This window comes from Cervus elaphus, chromosome 4 (assembly GCF_910594005.1).
Source record: "Cervus elaphus chromosome 4, mCerEla1.1, whole genome shotgun sequence".
NCBI classification, from domain to species: Eukaryota; Metazoa; Chordata; class Mammalia; order Artiodactyla; family Cervidae; genus Cervus; species Cervus elaphus.
In genome coordinates, this window is record NC_057818.1 from 66,361,762 (window position 1) to 66,386,922 (window position 25,161).

Sequence of the window (25,161 nt, forward strand, 5' to 3'; positions counted from 1 at the left end):
GGCATTGGGCTTAGTATTTTTTTTTTCTTTTAGTTCCTGGATGTATAAAGTTAGATTGTTCCTTAAAATCTCTCTTTTGGGACTTGCCTGGCAGTCCAGTGGTTAAGACTTCCAATGCAGGGGGTACAAGATCCATCCCTGGTCCTGGAGCTAAGGCATCCCACATGCCTTGAGGTAAAAAAACCGAAACATAAAAACAGAAACAATTGTAACTAATTCAATAAAGACTTTAAAAATGGTCCACATAAAAGAAAAATCTTAACAAAAAAGACTAGTTATCATATTCGTTTCCAAGTTTAGTAGGATCCTCATTTTTACAAAAACAAAAACTAATGAAGATGTAAAGCAATCTGTCTGTGCATTGGGTCTAACAACCAAAGTATTTTATTAGCTTTCTGGTGACATAATTGACAAGTACAAAAATTGTACTTATTGAAGGTGTACACCTGGATGTTTTGACTGAAGTGTTTATGTTTACATATGGCCTGAGGCAGGCTGGAGACTGCTCTGGAAAAATCTCTCCACAAATCTCTCCACTCTCCAGCAAGTCAAGACCTGCAAAATTATTAATGATTAAAATTCTTTGCAAACTAAGGTTATTTTCCATACCAAATAGATTATCTGAGGGACTTTCAGCAGCCTGTATAGTCAGAGTGCTACCAGTTTTATGATGGGTATTTTGTATACTATCACATCAATGTATAATTTAGATTTCTCCACAGCTGAAATTATCGTCTCTGAAAGTTTTAATAAGTTCTGTAACCCTGTAATATGTATATTTTTTGCCTTTCTGTTTAATTTTCTTCATGCATGATAATGGTAGGGAGGATGAAAATGAATTATAAATATCATGCAGGCACAGACTCAACGGACATGAGTTTGAGCAAACTCTGGGAGACAGTGAAGGACAGGGAAGCCTGGTGTGCCGCAGTCCATGGGGTCAAAAGAGTCAGACGTGACTGAGCGACTGAAGAACAACAGTGTATTTTTATTCTTGTCTCCTTTCACTTGTTTACCAACTACACGTTTATTAAATTTAATTTATTATTACATGTCAGTCATATATATATATATATATATATTTTTTTTTTACCAACATAGGCATGGCTTCTAAGCTCATGGGTTTTACGTCTGTGAAGGGAGTCAGAATATAAAAGTAAACAGAAAGAAATACAAAGTAATAATGATAAAATGTGAAATAGGTGTCAATGGTATACTTCTGCAGGTTAAGTCCCTTCTGTGGAGTATGATAGTGTCTGTCTTTTCAGAATAGAAGGTCCAGGACCCATGTACAAGGTCATATAAGAGTCCACATGTCTGCACTAGCAAATCCTGCTCTTCACACCAGGCTGCTCTGAAGCCCTCTCCACGTGCGCTCAGAAGGATGTGAGAAAGCAAAAGTGCTAGTTGCTTGGTCATGTCCGACTCTTTGTGACCCCATGGACTGCAGCCCACCAGGCTCCTCTGTCCATGGGATTCTCCAGGCAAGAATACTGGAGTGGGTTGCCATTCCCCTCTCCAGGGGATCTTCCCAACTCAGGGATCGAACCTGTATGTCCTGCATTGCAGGCGGACTCTTTACTGTCTGAGCCACCAGAGAAACCCACGTTCAGAAAGATGCTCCCCCCCCCAGAAAGAGTCAGGGGAAACGTTTCTGAAAGCCCTTCTTCTGCTCCAGGTTGGGAACGGGGCTCTGGCTAACGTCATCCTCTTCTTCTGTAACGTCTCCCCAGTCTTGCTTGGCCACAGACAGAGACCCCCGCAGACGGCTGTCACCCACTTGGCCATGGCCAACTCCTTGGTTCTTCTGTCTGCTGGGGTTCCCCACACAATGGCTGCTTTTGTTTTGAGGAAGCCCCTGTCTGACCTTGGGTGTAAGTTTGTGTATTACATCCAGAGGGTGGCTCACAGCACCACCCTGTGCTCCACATGTGTCCTGAGCATCTATCAGGCCTTCACTCTCACCCCCAGGAGAGCGGAGTGGGCGATGCTCAGAGGAGGGGCCCCCAGGGTAACTGGTCCTTCCTGCTGCACCTGCTGGATGCTCAGTCTCTTAATGAATTTCTGGATTCCTGTGAGCATCTCTGGTCCACAGGACGAGCACAACTATACTGATGCCCAAGGCAAGTGGTTCTGCTCACCCCCGGCTTCTAAAGCAGGCTTGGTCTACTTGTGGTCCACCTCTGATGCTGTGTTTCTTACCCTCATGGTCTGGTCCAGTGGCTCCATGGTGCTTCTCCTGCTCAGACACCACCAGAGGGTGCAGTATATTCACACCCGCACTGGAAACCACAGATGCCCCCCAGAGACCAGAGCCGCCCACACCGTCCTGATGCTGATGGTCACCTTTGTCATCTTCTACCTGCTAAATTCTGTTTTCACTTTGTATATCAGGGCCCATGATGATTTTCACCTGTGGTTGATGCAGGTCTCAGATGTCTTGGCTTCATGTTTTCCCACTGTTTCCCCCTTCCTGCTGCTCCTTAGGGATCCTAGAACCCCCAGGTTCTGCTCCTGAATCTTGGCAAATAGTTGGGGAAACAATGGAAACAGTGATAGACTTCTATTTGGGGGGGGGGCTCCAAAATCACTGCAGATGGTGACTACAGCCATGAAATTATAACACGCTTGCTCCTTGGAAGAAAAGCTATGACCAATCTAGACAGCATATTAAAAAGCAGAGACATTACTTGGCGAACAAAGGTCCATCTAGTCAAAGCTATGGTTTGTCCAGTAGTCGTGTATGGATGTGAGAGCTGGACCATAAAGAAAGCTGAATGCTGAAGAACTGATGCTTTTGAACTATAGTTTTGAAGGAGACTCTTGAAAGACCCTTGGACTGCAAGGAGATCAACCAGTCCATCCTAAAGGAAATCAGGCCTGAATATTCATTGGAAGGACTGATGCTGAAGCTGAAACTCCAATACTTTGGCCACCTGATGCAAAGAACTGACTCATTGGAAAAGAGCCTGATGCTGAGAAAGATTGAAGGTGGGAGGAGAAAGGGATGACAGAGGATGAGATGGTTGGATGGCATCACGGATTCAATGGAGATGAGTTTGCGCAAACTCCAGGAGATAAGTGAAGGATGATGTAGTAAAGGGAAGCCTGGCGTGCTGCAGTCCATGGGGTCACAGAGTTGGACACGACTAAACAAGAACAGCAATCAGTGAATATGTAGGGGTCAATACAAGAAGAAACCACCAGCTGGACAGAAGATATATTTGTCTTCATCAGTAAACCTCCAAATGGGTATTTCCCTATTGATACTCTACTCATCCCAAGAAATCCAGCTTGAAACATCCAAGTCTAGCAACACTGAAGTTCAATCAATCACTGTGTCCATTAAGCAAATCACTTTCCTGCTCCTGGACTTCTCCTTCCTTCCAACCCACTGCTCTCAGGACACAGAGCTTCTGTTTCATGGTTCCAGGGAGCCTGAAGTTTAAATCAAGCTTCCAGTAGACTATGGCATGGGACCAGATTTTGAGTCTGTAGTAAAGGGTCATGCAAATCCCTTTGATCCCATCACTTCTTTTCCGGAATCACCACTCCTTCTCCAGGTAGGTAAACCTGCTATTGATTCCCCAAGTCCAGATTATTAGAAATAACAGGTCCCAACCCTCCCAGACTTCAGACAGTACTACAAAGCTACAGTAATCAAAACAGTGTGGCACTGGCACAAAAGCAGAATACGGATCAATGGAACAGAATAGAGCCCAGAAATAAACCCATACACCTAGGTCAGTTCATCTTCAACAAAGGAAGCAAAAATATACAGTGGAGAAAATACAGGTGCTTCAGCAAGTAGTGTTGGGAAAGCTAGACAGCCACGTATAAATCAATGAAGTTAGAACATTCTCTCACACAATACTCAATAATAAACTCAAAATGGCTTAAAGACTTATAGAGATAAGACACCATAAATGCTTAGAAGAGAACATAGACAAAACGCTAACAACATAAATCGTACCAATGGTCTTTTAGGTCAGTCTCCCAAGATGATAGAAATAAGAGCAGAAATAAATGGGACTGCATCAAACTTAACAAGCTTTTGCACAGCAAAGAAAACCATAAACAAAAATATAAGCTACAGAGTGGGAGAAAATATTTGCAAATGACAGGACTGATAAGGACTTGATTTCTAAAGTATACAATTAACTCATACAATTCAGTAACAAAACACCCAATCAAAAAGTGGCAGAAGAGCTAAAGAAACATTTCTCCAAAAGAAGACACCAAGATGGCCAATAGGCACATGAAAAGATGCTCATCATCACTAATAATTAGAGAAATGCAAATCAAAACTACAATGAAGTACCACAACACATTTATCAGAATAACCACCACTAAAAAGTCTACAATAATGCTGGAGAGGGTGTGGAAAAAAAGGAACCCTCCTACACTGTTGGTGGGAATGCAAACTGGCCCAGCTACTATGGAAACCAGTATGGAGGTTGTTAAAAAACAAATTCCCATACAATCCAGCAATCCAACTCCTGGGCAAACATCCACACAAAACTACACTCAGAAAAGATACATGCATCCCTATATTCACAGCAGCACTGTTTACAATAGCCAAGACATGGAAGCAACCTTAATGTCCATCAACAGATGAATGGATGAAGAAGATATGATTACACACACACACACACACATAGTCTGAGCCACTGAAACACCAGGGAAGTCCCTAAAATAAAATTTCTAAACAAACAGAAACATATACCCATTCTAATTACTAGCAACCCAAAGTGATCTAAACCTTTGATTTTTTTTAAAAGTATGTACCTTGACACTTCCCAGGTGGCACCAGTGGTGAAGACCCCACCTGCCAAGGCAGGAGATGTTAGAGATATGGGTTCAATCCCTGGGTTGGGAAGATCCCCTCTAGGAGGGCATGGCCATCCACTCCAGCATTCTTGCCTGGAGAATTTTGTGGACAGAGTAGCCTGGTGGGCTACAGTCCATAGGATTGCAGAGCTGGACATGACTGAAGCCCTCGACACACAACCTGGACACTACTTTCTCACTCAGTTCATCTGTTCTCCCCAATGTCTCTATCACGGGTTTCATCTGCAAATAACAGGTAGATGGAGGTGCAGAAGGAAGAAAATGTTAAGGACTGAGTTTCATTTAATAGTGAGGGCACATGGACAAAGAGTCATGGGATTCAACTTACCACAAGATCCCACTGGATCTTGTAAGACATGTTGGTTCTTAAAAAAGTAGAGTTGGATCACTAAAGCTCAATTATTTGACTCATGTTCTCTGTCGTCTGTTACAAATCATATTCAGTACACTTGTGTTGAAATCAGTAAAACAGGGATGTCCTACCTACAGGGTTTTGTGGATTCAGACACATTATGAAGGTCAGACAGCATCACCCACTCCATGGATATGAGTTTGAGCAAACTTTGGGAGACAGTGAAGGACAGGGAAGCCTGGTGTGCTGCAGTCCATGGGGTTGCAAAGAGTTGGACATGACTTAGCAACTGAACAACAACAAAAAAATGAAGGTGTTTTATAAATCATTAAATTCAAAATAAAATCTCCAACTGTGCCCTGAGACCACTGGTAGCACTTGCTTATTGAAAAGGAGGATAAGAAAGAATCTTGGGTGTTAGGGAAAGGGAGAGAAAATGACCTTTTCGTAAGTTCCTACTGTTCATATACTTGTCACGCATGACACCATCGATGTCATATCCTGTGTGGGATCCACATTTGATATTTTCAGATCGGTGGATTATGCTTTAGATGTAAACACAGCCTGGGATCTTTCACAACAAGAAGCAAAGGCCGAAACTGGGTCTATTTGCATATTAAGAATCAGTCTGCCCCACTTCCCCAAGGAGTGTAGGATGGGCATGTACACACGGCTGTATTTAAAATGCATAACCAACAAGGACCTACCGCGGGGCACAGGGATCTCTGTGCAGTGTTATGTACCAGCCTGGATGCGGGGCAGGGGGCGGGGGCGGAGTTTGGGAGACAGTGGGTACATGTGTATTATGGCTCTCCACCTGAAATCATCACAACACTGTTAATCAGCTATAGTCCAATACAAAATAAAATGTTAAAAAATAAATAAATACAATTTGTGAAACAAAAAATCAGTCGAGGAGTCCATCAGGCTAATTTCATCACAGTATTATAATTGTGGAATTATAACTACATCTATCCCACCTCTCAATGCATGAGAAATGAAGTTTTTTATTTCAAGACATTTTTTTATATCCTTTGCTTTATTTAATGGCCCCAAGAATTTAAATTATTACACCAATGAGGGAAAAAAAAAAAAAACTTACAGGCAAGCCAATGTAGGATCCTGGGCCAAATACAGACTTGGGTTAGGATTCTGGAGACTGGGCATTTGACATGCTGCCTGTCACAGACTGAAGGGGCATCTGGAGGCACTGGCTCATTCATCCGCATGAGCGGAAGTTCCTGAGCAACACACGCGTCCGGGAGGCTGTCCTCCCAGGTCGGGCCACGGTGAACCTGGGGTGTCTCCTCCCTGGGTCACCACCACCATCTCTCTTCAGGGTCATTAAAGTCCCACTGAGACGTGACTCTCAAAAAGCACCCCTTCTCGTGTAGTTTCTCCAAGTCGGCACTCACTACAGAGCACAAGTCTTTTCCGAGCCTGCAAACATAGAGACAAAGGAGAAGAGGTGGAGACAGAATGAGATGCTAAGATGGGTGTCCCAAAGAGAAGCCAACTTTTACCATCCCATGGATCTCTCTCTACCTCCAGCGTCACGCAGAGAGATTCCAAGGCACTAGAGCTCCTTTCCATGGAAACGCCCAGGCACAAAGGAGAGAGACGGGAAATCCCCAGGAAGGACGACGAAACAAACATAAGACAGGGTATTCCAACAAAAAGCACAACCACTAAGGACATACACAGCATAGAAAACTATACTCAGAATTTTGTAATAACCCACAAGGGAAAAGAATGTGAATAGAATAGAACAGATATTAGACACAGTATGCATAACTGAATCACTTTGCTTTACACCTGAAACCAGCACAATTATAAATCAGCCATACTTCCATTTTCAAAAATGTATGACTCAGCATCTGCAGAGATGTGGATGGGAGTAGAGACCGTCAAACGGAGTGAAGTCAGTCAGGAAAACAAATATCGTATATTAATGCAAATATGTAGAATCTGAAAAATACTGGTGTATACAATCTTATTTACAAAGCAGAAGTAGAGACAGACATTGAGAACAAACATAGACATAAAGGGGGGATGGTGGGAGTGGGAAGAATTGGGAGATTGGAACTAACACATGCATATTATTGATGGTAAGTATAAAATAGGTAACTAATGAGAACCTACTGCACATCACAGGGAACTCTACTCAATACTCTGGTGGCCTAAATCGGAAGGAAATCCAAAACAGAGGGGGTGTGGGGAACGGACGGCTGATACAGTTTGCTGCGCGGGAGAACCTAACAACATGGTAAAACAACTATCCTCCAATGAAATGTTCCATGTACGTCTTAGTTATCAAGTTGACACTACGAAATCCTCAACAGACAGAGTTTGACCAACTTCTCAAAGTGGGCAAGGTTCCCTGGTATTGAAGAGGATTCCTGCTAAAACGTGCTTAGTGTAAGGTCTTTCTCAAAAAAATAGATAAGTAAAACCACAGTTTATCTTTCTGACCTCATCTCCAGGATATTAAACAAGGTGGGAAGTGTTCTAATTAAATGCTCTTCTTTCAAACGAACTTATGGTTGCCAGTGGCGAGAAAATGGAGAGTTTGGGACGGACATGTACGCACGGCTGTATTTAAAATGGATAACAAGGACCTACTGTAGACACAGGGAGCTGCTCCATGTCATGTGGCAGGCTGGATGGGAGGGGAGTTTGGGGGAGAGTGGCTACGTGTATATGGATGGCTGAGTCCCTTCACTTCTCACCTGAAACTATCACAACATTGTCCACCGTCTATACGCCAATAGAAAATAAAAAGTTTAAAAAATCAAACGCTCTTCTTTCAATGCCCCCAAGGGTCACACAGAGCTCAGTCCAACCTCGGGGCTCCGCATACGTTCCTCTGACTTCCTCGGAGCACACGCCTCCCTCAGCTGCAGCCACTGTCCGTCTTCCCCGCCTGACACACGGTTCGTCCTCCCAGCCTCACCGGGACCCCCACAGACACGCCTTCCCTCACCACCCTGATCTCCACCACAACCCGGAGCTTCCCTCCCAGCATTCACGGCAGCCAACCCTGCTGTCACGAGTCTGGGATTTGTTATCTCCCAAAGACAAACACACCCCACGAGAAGGCCCAGGACCATGTATCACACCAACTGCCACGCCCTCGTGCTCAGCCCAAGGTCAGCACTGGGAAGGAAGTCGCTGAGTGAATATCTGAGCGAGACACAGTCGGCACCAGAAAAGTAGGGGACTCACTCCCCAAAACACCGAAGTGCGTAGGACTGCGCCATCCAGTCTGGGGACCACCAGCCACACATGGCTGGTTAATTCAGCCTAAAGCCTAAAAAGTCAGCTTGTCCATCACAGGAACCACATTTCAAGTGTCCAGTACCTGTGCATGGCCAGCGGCTCCTCTGCTGGACAACGTGGATACAGACCACCATGCATGACACCAGAAGCTCTGCTGGCCAGAACCGCCCTGGGAAACTGGACGCCCTGGGAAACCGGACGCCCTGGGAAACTGAACTGTAGGCTTGCTTTAGGACCTCGTCCCATTCATCCCCATCCCGACAGCCGCTTCCCCGTGTAGGAGTCGGGGGTTACCCGAGTTTCCGCAGCTTGCACGTCGACTTTCTCAAGGGCGTCCACAGCCTGTTGACTCCGTCCGGCCCCAGGTCGTTTCCTAAAAGGTTCAGGTTCTCCAGGCTTTTACTGCTTCCAAGAACAGAAGACAGAGGGCGGCAGCAAGCGGCCGTCAAACTGCATTTCTCCAGCCTAGTGGTGGTGGGACAGAAGCGTGAAAGATGGCCCTCCAAGATGGAGGAGCTACAGACAAAAGGGATTCAGGATTTAGGAGGAAACACTCTACTGAAGGGCTTCCCAGGCGGCTCAGTGGTAAAGAATCCGCCTGCCAATGAGGGAGACACAAGGGACACGGGTTCGATCCCTGGGTCCGGAAGATCCCCTGGAGGGGGGAATGGCAACCCTCTCCAGTACTCTTGCCCGGGAAATCCCATGGACAGAGGAGCCTGGCGGGCCACAGTCCACGGGGTCGCGAAGAGCTGGACACGACTGAAGACACACACATAGCACACGTGCTGCTGAAGCAGACTTGCTAACGCACGCCAGACACTTTCCAAGTGTTGACAGGTAACGTTTAATCCACACACCAATCCTGTAAAAGGCAGGGGGTCTCTTAAACCCCACCTGACAGGTGAGGAAACTGAAGCTTAGCCTGCCCAAATGTGAAAGAAATAATTTCAGTATAAAGTGGACGTGTTCATTTACAAGGCCCTTAAAAGGACAAAAGTAACATGACAACATGACACTTTTTCCATCTTATTTCTAAATTTCAAATACAAAAATCTGAAAATACCAGCTAGCTACTAGGCATACAAAGGCAAAAGTGACAGAGGAGACGACACACAAATGCACAGATAACAGACGTATACGCAGATGAGAGATACACAGATACCTAGATGAGAGAGATTACAGATACAGAGAGATGGGAGAGGAGAGAGAGAGACTGCAGAACAAATCTTTCAGGCAGAATGTAAACTGCCACTGAATCTTGTTCAAAGGTTAATGGCAATTCTTTGTACCCCTTTTGCACCTTTTCCGTAAATTCAATGATTACCAGAGGAAAAGGTAACCAAAAAAAAGGAAAGAAAAAGCACTGACTCACCCAAGTGTCTGCAACACACAACTCGGGCTCCTCAGGACGCCGCACAGCTCCTTCACCCCGCCGTCCTGAACCGCGTTGTTCCCCACGTCCAGGATCTTCAGGCGACCATTGCGTTTGAGGGCGTGAGCAAGCGCCCAACAGCCCGCCACCGTGAGAGAACAGTGTGACAAGCTGCAAGAGGAAAGAAAGGAAATACAAACGAGGGAAAAGCAACCCTTGAACCCTTCCTCTCTGCATGTTCCAGCCCGCCTTCTAAGGAAGAAAGCGGCTCCAAAACCAGGCTTCTGCCGAGCCCTGGAAAGAGGAGGGTGCTGGGTAGGAGGTCTGAACGCCTGGGCGCCCCACGTATCCGTGATCGGAAAAAGTATAAGGAACAGCCACGCAGCCCTCTCCCCGCCACCCTCAGGCCACCAACGGGCTTGTCTGTGTTCAGGACTTCTCTCTGCAACACTGACCCCCAGAGTTCCCAGACTCTTTTTATTTATTTATTTATTTATTTTGCTATCAAAGAATATTCCATCCTAAAGGAGATCAGTCCTGGGTGTTCATTGGAAGGACTGATGTTGAAGCTAAAACTCCAATACTTTGGCCACCTGATGTGAAGAGCTGACTCACTGGAAAAGACCCTGATGCTGGGAAAGATTGAAGGCAGGAGGAGAAGGGGACGACAGAGGATGAGATGGTTGGATGGCATCACCGACTCGATGGACATGGGTTTGGGTGAACTCTGGGAGTGGTGATGGACAGGGATGCCTGGCGTACTGCGGTTCATGGGGTCGCAAAGAGTCAGACACAACTGAGCTACTAAACAACCACCAACACCCACCCGCACATTCCCACCTGCAACAAAACCAAGAGCCCTCTGGGGACTGGCTACCGGGCCTGGGCCTCAGACCCCAGCTGACCTCAGGCCAAGTCACACGACCCTCCTCTCGGCCTCTGACCGTGAGGAAGTGACAGAACTCACTTCAGGCTCTGCAGGGCACAGTCTTCGTGGCCGAGGGCTGCGCACAGAAGCTTCGCTCCCCCGTCTCCCAGGTTGTTCCTCCTCAGGTTCAGGTGCGTCAGGCTTCGGCTCCGGAGGAGGGCGTCCGACAGGTGCCTACAGCTGGGCGCGCCGAGCTGGCAGCACCAGAGCCTGTGTGACCAGAAGCACAGAGACGGGCGCTCAGGACTGCAGCTCGGGCGAGGCCCGCCCTCCCGGCCCCCTGGGGCCTCCCGAGGCCCGTCCAGGACACGCCCGGGACCTGCCCCTGTGACCCTCTTTCAGCCCAGCCTGACACATCGAGCACACCATGGATGTGCCTGTCACTCATGGCTGGGTTCAAAAAAACAAACGCATCTTTTGTCTTGCTTTTTTGAGCTTTATACAAATGTGTTAAGTCACTTCAGTCATGTCCGACTTTTGCGACCCCGTGGACCATAGCCTGCCAGGCTCCTCTGTCCATGGGGATTCTCCAGGCAAGAATACTGGAGTGGGTTGCCATGCCCTCCTCCAGGGGATCTTCTTGACCCAGGGATCAAACCCATGGCTCTTACGCCTCCTGCATTGGCAGGCGGGTTCTTTACCACTAGCGCCACCTGGGAAGCCCAAATATTAGACTGTATATAGTAACCTCCAATTTGTTTTTTCATTCCTACATTATGTTTCTGAATACCACCTGTTACTCTGTTTGGCTATGTTCCTCCATTTGCACTGCTGTATAGCGTTCCATCGTGAGACTATATAAAAGTGTGACAAGATTATTTCAAAGCAATGGAATGACAAACACAAACTTCAAGTGTCTTCATCTGGGGAGAAGTCCTGTGATGGAGGGAACCCTAGGCAAGTCTCAGCTATTGGTACCCCATGGTTCTTGGAGTAGCATCTCCAGCAATGTTCAGACTGTATAGTATGTGTGTGTGAGTTGCTCAGTCGTGTCTGACTCTTTGGGACCCCGTGGACCGTAGCCCTCCATGCTCCTCTCCCCATGGGATTTCCCAGGCAAGAACACTGGAGTGGGTTGCCATTTCCTCTTCCAGGGGATCCTCCCGGCCCAGGGATTGAAGCCAGGTCTCCTGCACTGGCAGGCAGGTTCTTTACCACTGAGCCACCCGGAAAGCCAAGTGACACAGAGAGACCTGGGATAGAGCCGCCGCCCCCCCAGGGGCCGCCCCCACGGAGGGTCCCTCCGCCGGACACGGAGCCAGGGGGCACTCACTCCAGTCTCTGCAGGACGCACTCAGGCCGAGTCAGGGGGCCGCACAGCAGCCGCGCGCCCTCGTCTCCGAGCGGGTTCAGTCCCAGGCACAGTCGAGTCAGGCGGGGGGTGCTGGCGAGAAGCGAGGCCAGGCCCTCACAGGCGGCCGCTGACAGGTTCCCCTTCTCCAGCCTGCAGTGGGGGAGACGCCGGGTGAGCCCCGCCATGCCCGGCTCCCTTTCTCCTCCCCTACTCTCCATCCTGGGGCCCAAGACTGTGCAAAGATCAAGTCAGATAAAGAAGAGAAGCACCAAGGAGGAGAGTGAGGTGGCGAAGGTACGACTTCTCTACCTCATGACATTCCTCATACGTGAAATCTGAAAAACGGCACAAACGATCTTACGGAACAGAAGGAGGCTCACAAGAATGTTTAAATCTTAATTATGTCAAATTGGTTCATAATGCTTTTCAAGTCTGCTATATTCTTTTACTTCTCTGTACATTCACTCTAATTCCTGAGAGTTTGAAATTGAAACTCCAACTAAAAATCTTCATTTATCTACTTAAACAATTGTAATATACAATGGAACCACACGTAACTTTGTTCTGTGTTTTCCAAACCTGTTTATCATATCTTCATAATTTAAACAATAAAAAAGATAAAATATGTATCAAAAATTTTTTTTAATTTAAAAGGAAACTCTTGGACTCAGAGAATGAACTTGCTGAGGGGAGGATGGGGGAAGGGATAGTCAGGGAGCTTGGGATGGACATGGACACACGGCTGTATTTAACATGGAGAACCAGCAAGGACCTGCTGGACAGCACAGGGAACGCGGCTCCGGTGGCAGCCTGGATGGGAGGGGCGTTTGGGGGAGAGTGGACACATCTATTCGTTTGGCTGAGTCTCTTTCCTGTTCACTTCAAACTAACACAACATTGTCTGCGAATCAGCTATACCCCAATACAAAATAAAACGTTTTTAAAAAAAATAAGGTCTCTCCATCTCAGTCCTGCTGACCTTTGGGCCAGATGGTTCTTGACTGGGGGGGCCCCTCCAAGGCTCCCTGGGGCTTCCCACGGGGCTCAGTGGTAAAGAATCCACCTGCCAACGCAGGAGACCCGGGTTCAATCCCTGGCTTGGGAAGATCCCCTGGAGGAGGAAATGGCCAACCCACTCCAGTATTCTTGCCTGGAGAATCCCACGGACAGAGGTCGCAAAGAGTGACCAAGGGTTGGACACAACTGAGCACGCATGCTCCAGGGCTCTGGAGGGTCTTGATCACAGCTGGTCTTGACCCACTAGATGCCAAGAGCAGACTCCCCTCCCCACAGGTGAAAACCAAGCACTTGTCCAGACACTGCCTCACGTCCTGGGCGGGGCAAAATCGCCCCTGGGTGAAAACCAGCCTGTTTACAGGAGGCTGGCAGAAGCCTGAGGAGGTTAGACGAAAGGGACAAAAGCAGCTGATGGCCAAGATGCTGCTGCTGCTGCTAAGTCGCTTCAGTCGTGTCTGACTGTGTGCGACCCCATAGACGGCAGCCCACCAGACTCCGCCGTCCCTGGGATTCTCCAGGCAAGAACCCTGGAGTGGGTTGCCATTTCCTTCTCCAATGCATGAAAGTGAAAAGTGAAAGTGAAGTCGCTCAGTCGTGTCTGACTCTTTGTGACCCCATGGACTGCAGCCTACCAGGCTCCTCCGTCCATGGGATTTTCCAGGCAAGAGTACTGGAGTGGGGTGCCATGGCCAAGATAAGGTGAGAGCAAAGCTGGCTGAGATGGCCCTGAAGGGAGAGGTGGCCAGACGGAGCCCCGAGGGGAGGGGCGGGAGGCATGAGGGTGACGAGACCCGTGTTGGGGGGAGGGAGACACAACGCAGGGGTCCCCGAGGCGCCTCAGACGCAGCCCCACCAACACGCGCACTCTGCCCCGTGATCCTGCAAGGAAGGGCTTTCTGCGGAAGTGGGGGTGACTTACGACAGCTCCTTCAGGGCACAGGCGGTTGTACCCGGGGGCTCCCGCAGTCTCTCCAGCTCAACATGGGAGAGGTCGTTGTCCGCCAGGCTGAGGAAGCTCAGACTCGAGTTCCTGCTGAGTTCCGTGAAGAGCTGATGGCAAACCTCAGCGCTCAGGCCACAGGACTCCAACCTGTCGGAGAGACCCGGGGCTTCCCTGGCGGCTCAGACGGTAAAGAACCCGCCTGCCAATGCGTTCGATCCCTGGGTCGGGAAGATGCCCTGGAGAAGGACATCACACTGGAATGGCAACCCACTCCAGTATTCTTGCCTGGAGAATCCTCAGGGACAGAGGAGCCTGGCGGGCTACAGTCCACGGGGTCAGAAAGAATCGGACACAACCAAAGCAACTTAGCATGCATGCCCCACCCCCATGCATTCTCCCCCTTTGCTACCCTTCTCATCCGTTTCCTGCATGTTGACTCCAGCCCCCCCCCCGCCCCCCCCCCCCCCCCCCAGTGAGCCCTCAAACCCATGTGAGCTGTCGGGGACAGACCTGGAACGCGGCGACTCACCACAGACACTTGAGGCTGCAGGCCGAGTGCCTCAGCATTCTGAACACGCCCGTGCACACAGCGGCGTCCAGGCTGTTGGAGCTGAGGTCCAGGTGAGTTAGGCGCTGGTTACCGCGAAGCACAATGCCAAGCTCCCTCAGAGCCTCCACGGGGGACACCGACTTCCAGCTGCGGACAGATGCAGGACTGGAGCGCTGGAGAGGAGATGCTCCCGCGGCTCATCTTTCCAACACTGCACATACCCCCAACTGCCAGGACGAAGGATGTGATACAACAGGAACCCAGACACTGGGGGGAGTCGCGGTGCTGAACTGTATTCGGTTTTCATTTCTAATTGGAGGACAGTTGATTTACAGTGTTGTGTTGGCCTCTGCCATACATCAACAGGAACCAGCCGTGCGCGTGACAGGCCCCCTCCCTCCGAACCTCCCTCCCACCGCCGCCCCATCCCACCCCCAGGTGGGCAGAGCTCCAAGGTGAGCTCCCTCTGCTGTGCAGCAGCCTCCCACCAGCTGTCTGTTTCATATGTTGGGTGTGTGTGTGTGGGCTGCCCACGTGGCTCAGTGGTAAAGAATCCGCCTGCCAATGCAGGAGATGCGGGTTCGATCCCTGGGTCGGGAAGATCCCCTGGAGGAGGAAATGGCAACCCACTCCAGAATTCTTGCCTGGAGAAGCTCATGGACAGAGGAGCCTGGTGGGCTACAGCCCATGGGGTCTCAGAGAGTCAGACAACTCTGAACAAGGGAAGACAGGGATGGGGCTCCCCCATTTAAAAAAACAAAACATCCTCTTCACGCCCGGAGCTGCTTTGGGAGAAGTCACCATCTCATAAACACCGAAGTCTGTTTGCCCAGGGACTTCCCTGGCAGCCCAGCATTTAAAGATGCCATCTCTCAGTGCAAGGGGTGTGGGTTCCATCCCTGCCTGGAGAGCTAAGATCCCACAGGCCCTCCAGCGAGAAAATAAAAAAAACCAACAGAAGCAGTACTGCAACAAATTCAATAAAGACTTTAAAAATGGTCCACGCACACACACACACACACACACACACATCTTTAAAATAAAAAAAAACTTTGTTTCTCCGCCATAACGTAAGCTCCATGAAGGCAAGAAGTAACTGTTCTGGGACGTCCCTGGCGGTCCAGAGGTTGAGGATCTGCCCACCAATATAGGGGACACAGGTTCTATCCCTGATCTAGGAGGACCCCACGCGCTGCAGGGCCTGGCGCCCAGGTGCCCTAGAGCTAAATTATTAAAGGGTCAGGTTCCCCCAGTGTTCACTGCAGCACTGTTTACAATAAGGACGCAGAAGCAAACTAGATGTCCATCGACAGATGAATGGATAAGGAAGATGTGGTCCCTATATACAACAAAGTATCAGTCAGCTGTAAAAAACAATGCATTTGAGTCAATTCTAGTGGTATGGATGAACCTAGATCCTGTTATACAAAGTCAGAAAGAGAAAAACAAATACTGCGTATCAATGCATATATATGGAATCTAGAAAGATGGCACGGATGAACCTATTTGCAGGCAGCGATGGAGATGCAGACAGAGAATTGTAGACACAGTGGTGTAAGGTTGGCGGCGGGGCGGGGGGGGTTGGGGGGGTGTGACAAGCTGCTCTGTGGCCCGGGGAGCCCCGTCTGTGATCGGGGAGGGAGGAGGCAGGAGGCGGACGCACATGTAATTACAGCTGATCCACCTCGTCTGGCAGAAGCCAACACAATGTGGCAAAATTAAAAAAAAACACACAAAAAGGTCAGACTCAAACCAAATAGAAATAAAGGGTGCCACATACAAGGGAATGCCACACACTAATTCTAGAGCCACAATTCATGACAGTAACTGGGCTGTTAATGGCTCTGAAGGAATTTGCTCTAGAAAGGTCCAGTCTCTCTTACCAGCTTGCCACTTCTTACTCCATCAGATGGCCATTTTTTAAAAAACTTCAGTCAACTCTGCCCAAGTACGAGTTTCATGACTCTAAGTCCCTTGATTTTATTCTCCTAAGCACCCAGCTCACTTTTGGGCCAATAGATACCTGTGACCGTCATCAAAAGACAAAATAAGTTGGGTTATTCTCCGACTGCATTCTTCACACCATGAGCGTCTCACACTTACATCAGCTTCTGAAGTCTGCACCGTGGGTTTCCCAGCTTGAGACAGAGTCCCATCACGGAGGCCATGCTAAGCTTGCTGTTACTCAGGTCCAGCTCGCTCAGGTTCCCGCTGCAAAACACCGAGCAAATATCCTCCCACTGATGCATCTGGGAATCGGCAACCCTCTTCCTTCGTGGGGGAAACGAGAGAGAACGCTGATGAGAGTCGGTGAAACCCAACCAGCACCCAGAATGAAGTACAGGATGCAGGAAGACACCCTCACAGAGGATGAACTGGGGCCCTGAACATGGAAACGTGCACCCAAAAAGCAGAGACACCACTTTGCCAACAAAGGTCCGTCTGGTCAAGGCTACGGTGTTTCCAGTGGTCATGTATGCATGTGAGAGTTGGACTGTGAAGAAAGCTGAGCACCAAAAAATTGATGCTTTTGAACTGTGGTGTTAGAGGAGACTCTTGAGAGTCTGCAAGGAGATCCAACAAGTCCATCCTAAAGGACATCAGTCCTGAATATTCATTAGAAGGACTGATGCTGAAGCTGAAACTCCAATACTTTGACCACCTGATGAGAAGAGTCAACTCACTGGAAGATACCCTGATGCTGGGAAAGATTGAAGGCAGGAGGAGAAGGGGACGACAGAGGATGAGATGGTTGGGTGGCATCACTGACTCGAAGGACATGAGTTTGAGTAAACTCTGGGAGATAGTCAAGGACAAGGGAGCCTGGCGTGCTGCGGACCATGGGGTCGCAAAGAGTCGGACAGGCTATGACTTAGCAACTGAGCAACAGTAATACTAACACAGTGTTTAAAACCACTGAGGGGAAAAAAGCCAGTAAGAAGCTATGCTGTAGAGAAGCAAGAAATAATCTCAACACCAGAAGATCTTTACTTCAGGGAACGTCTGAAACTTCCTTACACCTTAGGATGATCACACATAACGTGAGGGATGATGTTGTGGGTGATAATTCTCATAATAAGTCGAGATTATTTTTGGAAAATCACCTGCAGTAAAAGCACTTACATGACCCAATACTGAACATCACCGAAATGGTCACCTATTGAAGGGATTCCAGGACAGGACAAATGATCACCAATAAGTATCAGTTCAGTTCAGTCACTCAGTCACACCCGACTCTTTGTGACCCCATGGACTGCAGCACGCCAGGCCTCCCTGTCCATCACCAACTCCCAGAACTGTTTCAAACTCATGCCCATCAAGTTGGTGATACCATCCAACCGTCTCATTCTCTCTTGTCCCCTTCTCCTCCCGCCGTCACACCCCGAAACCAAGCACCTTATTGATATCACAGTCAGGTGAACACAAAGAAATGAAGCTACTCAGCATTTCAACTTCTTCACTCAAAACTGAACTGGTGCTTCTGGAAAATCTGAGGGTTAAACAGGAAAGGGTTTGAGAACATACATAGCAACTCCTGTTTCAAGATAACAATTCAGAAAACATTTCCAGGACCTGAATTTAGGAGAACAGCCAAGCTTTCTTACCGTCCAGCCAGGAAGCCAGAAGTGTCTGGGACAGGATAAAAAAGGTCACAGGAGAAGAACCAGATGAAACTCAAGTATTTTAAAATATTATCCTTTCAGGAGGACAAAGGGACAAACTCAGAGAAAGCTTTAAGACGTTGGTGACACCACTGGCCCCACTCTGGCTGTAACACATGCTCAGAGGAGAGCCACGGGGCATTTCAGGGAAGGTCTGGAGCTCTGAAATAGAGCTGGGCAGTGGCCCCGGCCGGGCTACTTCACAGCCACACGGACTAAAAGCCCTGGGCATTTACCCGCCAGTCTTCTCATCTCTGAGTGACAATACCAGACCCCCCTCCACCGAGTTTCGGGCACCAGTTTGACACAAGTAGATATCATCTCATGATGCCTGGTACACAAACCTTCAACATGCAGGGTCTGAGATACAAAAGTTACCCCTAAGTAGAGGAGTTAAGAACCCAGGGAATCCTACATAAAACCTAAAGGAAAAAGTGCTCACAGACTGTAACTGATCTAGGGTGCTTGGTCCATCCTAAAAGAAATCAACCCTAAATATTCACTGGAAGGACTGATGCTGAAGCTCCAATCCTTTGGCCACCTGATGAGAAGAACTGACTCATTGGAAAAGACCCTGGTGCTGGGAAAGATTGAAGGCAGGTAGAGAAGGGGATGAAGAGGACGAGATGGTTGGATGGCATCAGCAATTCAAAGCACATGAGTTTGAGCAAAGTCTGGAAGATAGTGAAAGACAAGGAAGCCTGGTGTGCTGCAGTCCATGGGGTCGCAAAGAGCCGGACATGATTCAACAACCGAACAACGAAAAACAACAACAAACCGCGGATAACACAACAGACTAGACCCCCAGAGTTTCCTGGAAGAACGTGAGCAGAGCCTGCGAAGGGGAGCCAAAGTCAGTTAAGGACGAGGGCATCCACGATACTCACTCTGGAGTTCCCTCGTCGGAAGTCCATTTCTTTTCCAGGACCTGGCCGCTGACAGAGAGCCTCAGCTTTCGTAACTTCTGACAGTGCTGGAGGCAAAAGGAAGAGGCCCGGAGGTGTTCGCAGCCCTGAATGTCCAGATCGGCCTCCGGGAGGTGACTCAAAACCCTCCGGGCCAAGTCTTCGTCCTGGGTCTCATGCAGACACTGGAAGAGCCACAGGAAGTCAAAGTGCGCGGAGATGGCGCCACACCTCTCCAGCTCCTCCGCCCAGTCCAGCACCTCGTGCGCCACGCCGGGGGACATCTGGCAGCCCAAGGCCTCTTCCAGCTGCCTGGCCAGCTCTGTTCCTAAGAGACCGAAGAAAAAGCGCACCATCTGACGCCAGTAGGCGTTGGCGTCGGCGAAGGCGTCGCTCAGCCACCGCCTCATCTCCTGATGCCGGGGGACCCCGCCCAGCGAGCCTCGGGTCCCCCAGAGCACGTAGAACAAGGCCCCGAAGAACGCCTGGAAGCTCCGGTGAGCGAACGTCACGCAGTGCTCACAGTCGCTGACCCTTCGAAGAATCTGCAGCCGCAGGAGACCGTCGATGAAAGGGGCTTCCAGGCGCCGGCGCTCCAGGGCGTCTCCCGCAAAGGTGAAGGCGGCCAGCCACAGCCCCTCGGCGGCCAGCGAGCAGAAGGCCCTCCACTGTCCGGCCGAGCTGCCGGCCCGCAGACCCAGCTCCGCCCCCGCGAGGAGGCTGCAGAAGAGGCGGGCGTAGAGGCTGGTGGGGGTGGGCGCGCCCAGCGCCGAGGCCGGGCTGCCGGCCAGCTCCCGCTTGAGGCCTGCACACACGGCCCAGCACGCCAGCGGCGCGGCGCACGAGCCGATCAGGGTCTCCGACTCCCGCATCCGGCGCCAGGCCGCCTCGGCCTTGTCTGGGTCCCCCAGGAACCTCCTGAGATACTCCCGGCGGTCCCCCTCGGTGAAGCCCGGGATGCTCACGCAGCGCGGGCTGAGCAGCAGCCTCCGGAGGGCGCGGCCCCCGGGGGGCCCGGCGGTGACAAGCAAGGTCGCCTCGGGGACCAGCTCCTTCTTCAGCAGGCGGACTAGGATGCTGGCCGCCGGGAGCTCCTGGTACCAGTCGGCGCCGGGCCGGCCGGCGGAGCCGTCAGAGCCCAGGGTCAGCTCTTCCGCGCCGTCGATGACGAACAACAGCCGCTCGGGGTGCGCCCTGAACTCCTCCAAGGGGACCTGCGAGTCCGGCCAGTCCAGGGCCAGCAGGCCGGCGAGGCTGGTGCTGCCGAGCTCGGCCAGCCGGTGGCCGCTGAGGTAGAAGACGTAGGAGAAGCGGCCCCGGAAGAGGACGCCCTCCGCCCAGTGCAGCACCAGCTTGGTGGCCAGGGTGGTCTTGCCCACGCCGGCCGCGCCCTCCAGGAGCACGCTGAGCGGCGGCGCCCCGGCCCCGCGCGGGCGCAAGAGGCCCCGGAGCTCCGCGTGCTCCCGCTGCGTCACCTGCCGGAGGTAGATGTGGTCCTCGGGCCAGGGCGTGCGGGCCCACAGGGCCAGGATCCGCGTCCTCAGCCTCTGCCTGTATCCTCTTCTGTGGGCTGAAAGGGAAGGGAGGCGACACAGACGGCCCAGAGGCGCCTGAGACCATGCTCGGCATCACCAAGGACCAGAGAAATGCAGGTCGGAGCTACAGGGCGCGGGGAGCGAGGTTCGGGCGGAGAATGGATGCAGGTATAGGTGCGGCTGAGCCTCCCTGCGGTCCGCCTGAAGCTGTTACACTGTTGTTAATCCACTGCGGTCGCTCTGTAGTTGCTGAGTCGTGTCTGACTCTGCAACCCCGTGGACTGTCACCCACCAGGCTCCTCTGTCCAGGGGATTCTCCAGGCAAGAACACTGGAGTGGGTTGCCATTTCCTTCTCCAGGGGATTGTCCCCACTCAGGGATCGAACCCGAGTCTCCTGCATTGGCAGGCAGGTTCTTTACCCCTGAGCTGTACTCGAATGTCAAATGAAAAACTTAAAAAACAAAAACAAAAAACCTACAATGAGGTATCACCTCACACTGGTCAGAATGGTCATCATAAAAAAGTCCAAGAGAAATAAATGCTGGAGAGGGTGTGGAGAAAAGGGAGCCCTCCTATACTGTGGGTGGGGAATGGAAATTGGTGCAGCTACTAAGAGTGTGGAGGTGCCTTAAAAAAAAAACTACTGCATGCCCACATCTGGGCATATATCTGAAGAAAGCCACAGTCCAAAAAGATACATGCATCCTAGCGTTCACAGTGGCACTATTTACAACAGCCGGGATGTGGAAGCAACCTGGATGTCCATCAACAGAAGAATGGATAAGAAAGACCTAGTGTGTGTGTGTGTGCGCGCGCGTGTGTAGTGGAATACTACTCAGCTATAAGGAGAATACGATAATGTCACCTGCAGCAGTATGGAATGCACTTGGAGGCCATTATACTAAGTGAACTAAGTCAGACAAAGACCTACATACAGTATCATTCATATGTGGCATCTAAAAAATTCAAACTAGTGAATATAACAGAGAAGAAGACTCACAGACACAGAACAGGTTGCCCGTGGGGAGGGGGATGGTGAGGGGCAATATAGAGGGTGGAGGTGGGGAGGTACAAATTCCTGTTCCTAAGACAGGCTACAAGGATGCTGGGTACAACACGGGGAATATAGCCAATATATATATTTTTAAACTGTAAATACCTGTTACAATTGTGTACAAAAATAAAATAAAATAAAATACAGCGCCCTATCACTGCAGCGCAAAGTCCAGAGACGGACACTGTAGCTAAGCCCTTAGAGGGAACCGGCGAGAACGTCCGGTTAACGGCGGCCTGTTGCTCGTCCAGGCTTTATGGGAAGGTCAGATCGGCTGGTTTCTGGCAGACTATAACTGGAAGGCAATTTCAAGGGAGGGGCAAGAATAGAATGCATGGAATGAGCGTTCTGAGCAGCTTGTCTGCGATCATCAAGAAGTCTACAAACCCGTCTCTTCCAGCATCTCTGGTTCTTCCTGGTTTGGATCTTGGAGTCTGCACCCCTCTGACATTTCTGAAATAAAACAGTGAGGGCGGGATGCTGAGATTCTGCCCGGCTGGAAAACAAGCTCAGAACCACGGGTGATCTCAGCAGAACAAACTGCTTCTCTGCCAGGCGTGGGACTAAAGAGACTGAACGTCATACCTTGCAGCTTATCAACCTGACCACACTGGAAACATGCTCCTTTGCAAAACCGCAGCTCCTGTTAAAAGCGCAGCCGTGTGGACACAGGGAGTGGGGAGGAGGGCACGATGCGTGGAGACAATAACGTGGAAACTCACATGACCACGTGTGAAACAGCCAGCCAGCGGGAATCTGCCAGACGGCTCAGGAAACCCAAACAGGGGCTCTGGGTCAACCCAGGGGGTGGGATGGGGAGGTGGGAGGGAGGTTCAGGAGGGAGGGGACATGAGTATCCCTATGACCGACTCATGTTGGGGTTTGACAGAAAGCAACAAAAGTCTGCAAAGCAATTATCCTTCAATTAAAAAAAATTTTTTTTAATTATTAAAAAAAGAATACCACTGCCTGGGGCCCTGGAAACAGCCAGCACCCCCCACTCCGTCTGGAACGCTTCCCCCACTCCCCACCCCACTTCTGCTTGGCTCACTCTGTCCGCTCGGAGTCTCTGCTCGCATCTTAGCACCTGGTGACCTGGGCAGACCTACAGTGTGTTAGAGTGTGGTGAGTCAGAAAGAGAAATACACATATCGCATACGAATTACATACATGTGGAGTCTGAAAAAAGTGGCAGAGATGATCTTAACTATAAAGCAGGAATAGAAACACAGGAAGAAAAGAAAGGTGCGGACAGCAAGAGGGGAAGAGGGCCTGGGAGGGCCAGGGAGGCCGAGATGGACGCACACTGCGGGTCTGTGTGAGCAGCTGCCTAAGGAGAGCCCCCTGCCCAGCACTCGGCGCCCCGCTCAGCGCTCCGCGCCCACCGAAGGGGATCCAGGAGGCGGTGTGGGCGTACAGACGGCCGGCCCACTGCTGCACGGCGGGAGCTGACAGCATGGTGAGGCAACTAGATGCCAAGAAAAGTGTTTTTAAAAAGAAAGTAAAAATATCTGGCCCCTACCAACTGCTGTAAAAGCAAAAAAAAAAAGAAAAAAGGTAGTTGATGAGCCTGTTAAGAATGCATCACACGCCTTCCTCACCACACGCCTTCCTCGGTCCCCACTCACCCCTCCCCTCCCCTCCCCCCCTTTCCTCTCCCCTGCATTGGTCACCGTCTACCGGGTTCTATAATGTACTGATTCATCACGTCCATCCCCAGGTCCCTACACTGGAGCGGGAGACAGCTAAGCACCCACCGCACATGTGACGCAGCCATCCCACACCCGAGCGTGGATCCCAAGAAAACCAGGACTTTAAAGGACGCCCGCACCACAAGGATCGTGGCAGCACTGGGTCCCACGGCCAAGATGCAGAAGCAACCTGAGTGCAGAAGGCCAGAGGGGGATAAAGGAGGTGGGGCCCACGGACACAGGCGGTATCACCCCGCCTCAAAGAGGGGTGAAAGATGCCACGTTCAGCCTCGGGAACCGAAGCGATGATCGCACGAAGTGAAGTCAGCGAGATGAGGAAAGACAGGTGTCACATAATACCGCTGAGAGCTGGAATCTAAACATGGATACACGTGAACCTGCTTAGGAAACAGAAGCAGCCTCACAGACTAAAGCAGGAAACCACAGTTAGCAAAAAGGAAAGGTGTGGGGCAGGGAGAAGTCGGCAGACAAGAGAACACAGACACGCTACTATCTCTAAAGGAATCCACAAGGACCCACTGCGGAGCACAAGGAACCCTACTCAACACTCTGTAATAACCTAAATGGGAAGGACCAGAAAAGAGCACGTTTATGTCTATGTATAAGTGAACTATGGAGAAGGCAATGGCAGCCCACTCCAGTACTCTTGCCTGGAGAATCCCAGGGACGGGGGAGCCTGGTGGGCTGCCGTCTATGGGGTCGCACAGAGTCAGGCATGACTGAAGCGACTTAGCAGCAGCAGCAGCATAAATGAACTAAGTTTCTGTACACCAAAAAAAAAAAAAAAAAAAAACCATGCCATTGTAACTCACCTATATACTCCAATTGAAAATAAACATGGAGGGAGGGAGAGAAAAAGGCAGAAGAACCGCTGACCCTGTCCCCTCAGGCCTTGGGGACCCGGGCTGGTGTCACAGCCCTGGGCCTGAGCAGGCTCGGGTCCCCCGGCGGGACGGGGCTGAGGGCGCTGGGCAGGCTGCGCCCGCAGGGAGCCCCCCGCCCCCGGACCTGGCCTTCCTGTTCCCCTCTGCCTGAGCCCACCGTCTCCAGACCCAGGGGTCTCTCCTGCAGCAGAGCCAACCCTAGCGCCCCCAAAGGACGGTGGGGTCTCTGGGCTCCGCGTGTCCCCGGGGGTGGGGTTCCCACCACCAGCCTCCTCCCTTAGGGTCCCCGCCTGAGGACAGCTCCCTCTGCAGAGCGGTGCGGCAGGAACTGGGGTGTGTCTGGGGATGGAGGGTAAGGACAAAGAAGGAAGGAGACCCAGGCCTGAGGTGTCTCCGTTCTAATTACCACCCAGGAACAGGACGCGCCCTGAGGCTCTGGCTGCCCAGGTAACCGGAGTTGGGCAGGGAGAAATGCTGCCGCCTCGTGGCCATTCCCTGTAACAACCACTTGAAAACTGGTGCCGATGGGCCCAATGTTCACCAAGCCTCAGTTCAGTTCAGTCCAGTCGCTCAGTCGTGTCGGACTCTTTGCGACCCCATGAACTGCAGCACGCCAGGCCTCTCTGTCCATCACCAACTCCCATAGTCCACCAAAACTCATGTCAATTGAGTCGGTGATGCCATCCAACCATCTCATCCTCTGTCGTCCCCTTCTCCTCCTGCCCCCAATCCCTCCCAGCATCAGGGTCTTTTCCAATGAGTCAACTCTTCACCTGAGGTGGCCAAAGTACTGGAGTTTCAGCTTCAGCATCAGTCCTT

At 50.7% G+C, this 25,161-nt stretch overlaps 1 protein-coding gene across 1 annotated transcript; it reads right to left on the bottom strand.

Moving 5' to 3' along the window:
• Positions 1-6,223: 6,223 nt before the first annotated feature.
• Positions 6,224-23,204, bottom strand: NLRP13 (NLR family pyrin domain containing 13). The gene is made up of 10 exons (XM_043900693.1): positions 23,132-23,204; positions 19,139-20,726; positions 16,693-16,860; positions 14,569-14,736; positions 14,016-14,186; positions 12,059-12,229; positions 10,825-10,995; positions 9,858-10,028; positions 8,777-8,947; positions 6,224-6,643 (listed from the first exon to the last, which is right to left on the bottom strand). Exons 1-10 carry the CDS (start codon positions 23,202-23,204, stop codon positions 6,520-6,522), a joined length of 2,976 nt encoding a protein of 991 aa, XP_043756628.1. The 3' UTR covers positions 6,224-6,519.
• Between the last annotated feature and the right edge of the window lie 1,957 nt (positions 23,205-25,161).

Excerpts from the sequence above, each read along its gene's own strand:
- NLRP13 (XM_043900693.1), bottom strand. The coding sequence starts at position 23,204 with ATGCTGTCAGCTCCCGCCGTGCAGCAGTGGGCCGGCCGTCTGTACGCC. Across the intron at positions 14,187-14,568 it reads TGCAGCCTCAAGTGTCTGTG|GTTGGAGTCCTGTGGCCTGA; the intron begins GTGAGTCGCCGC and ends TCTCTCCGACAG. Across the intron at positions 6,644-8,776 it reads TGCAAGCTGCGGAAACTCGG|GCTCGGAAAAGACTTGTGCT; the intron begins GTAACCCCCGAC and ends CTATGTTTGCAG.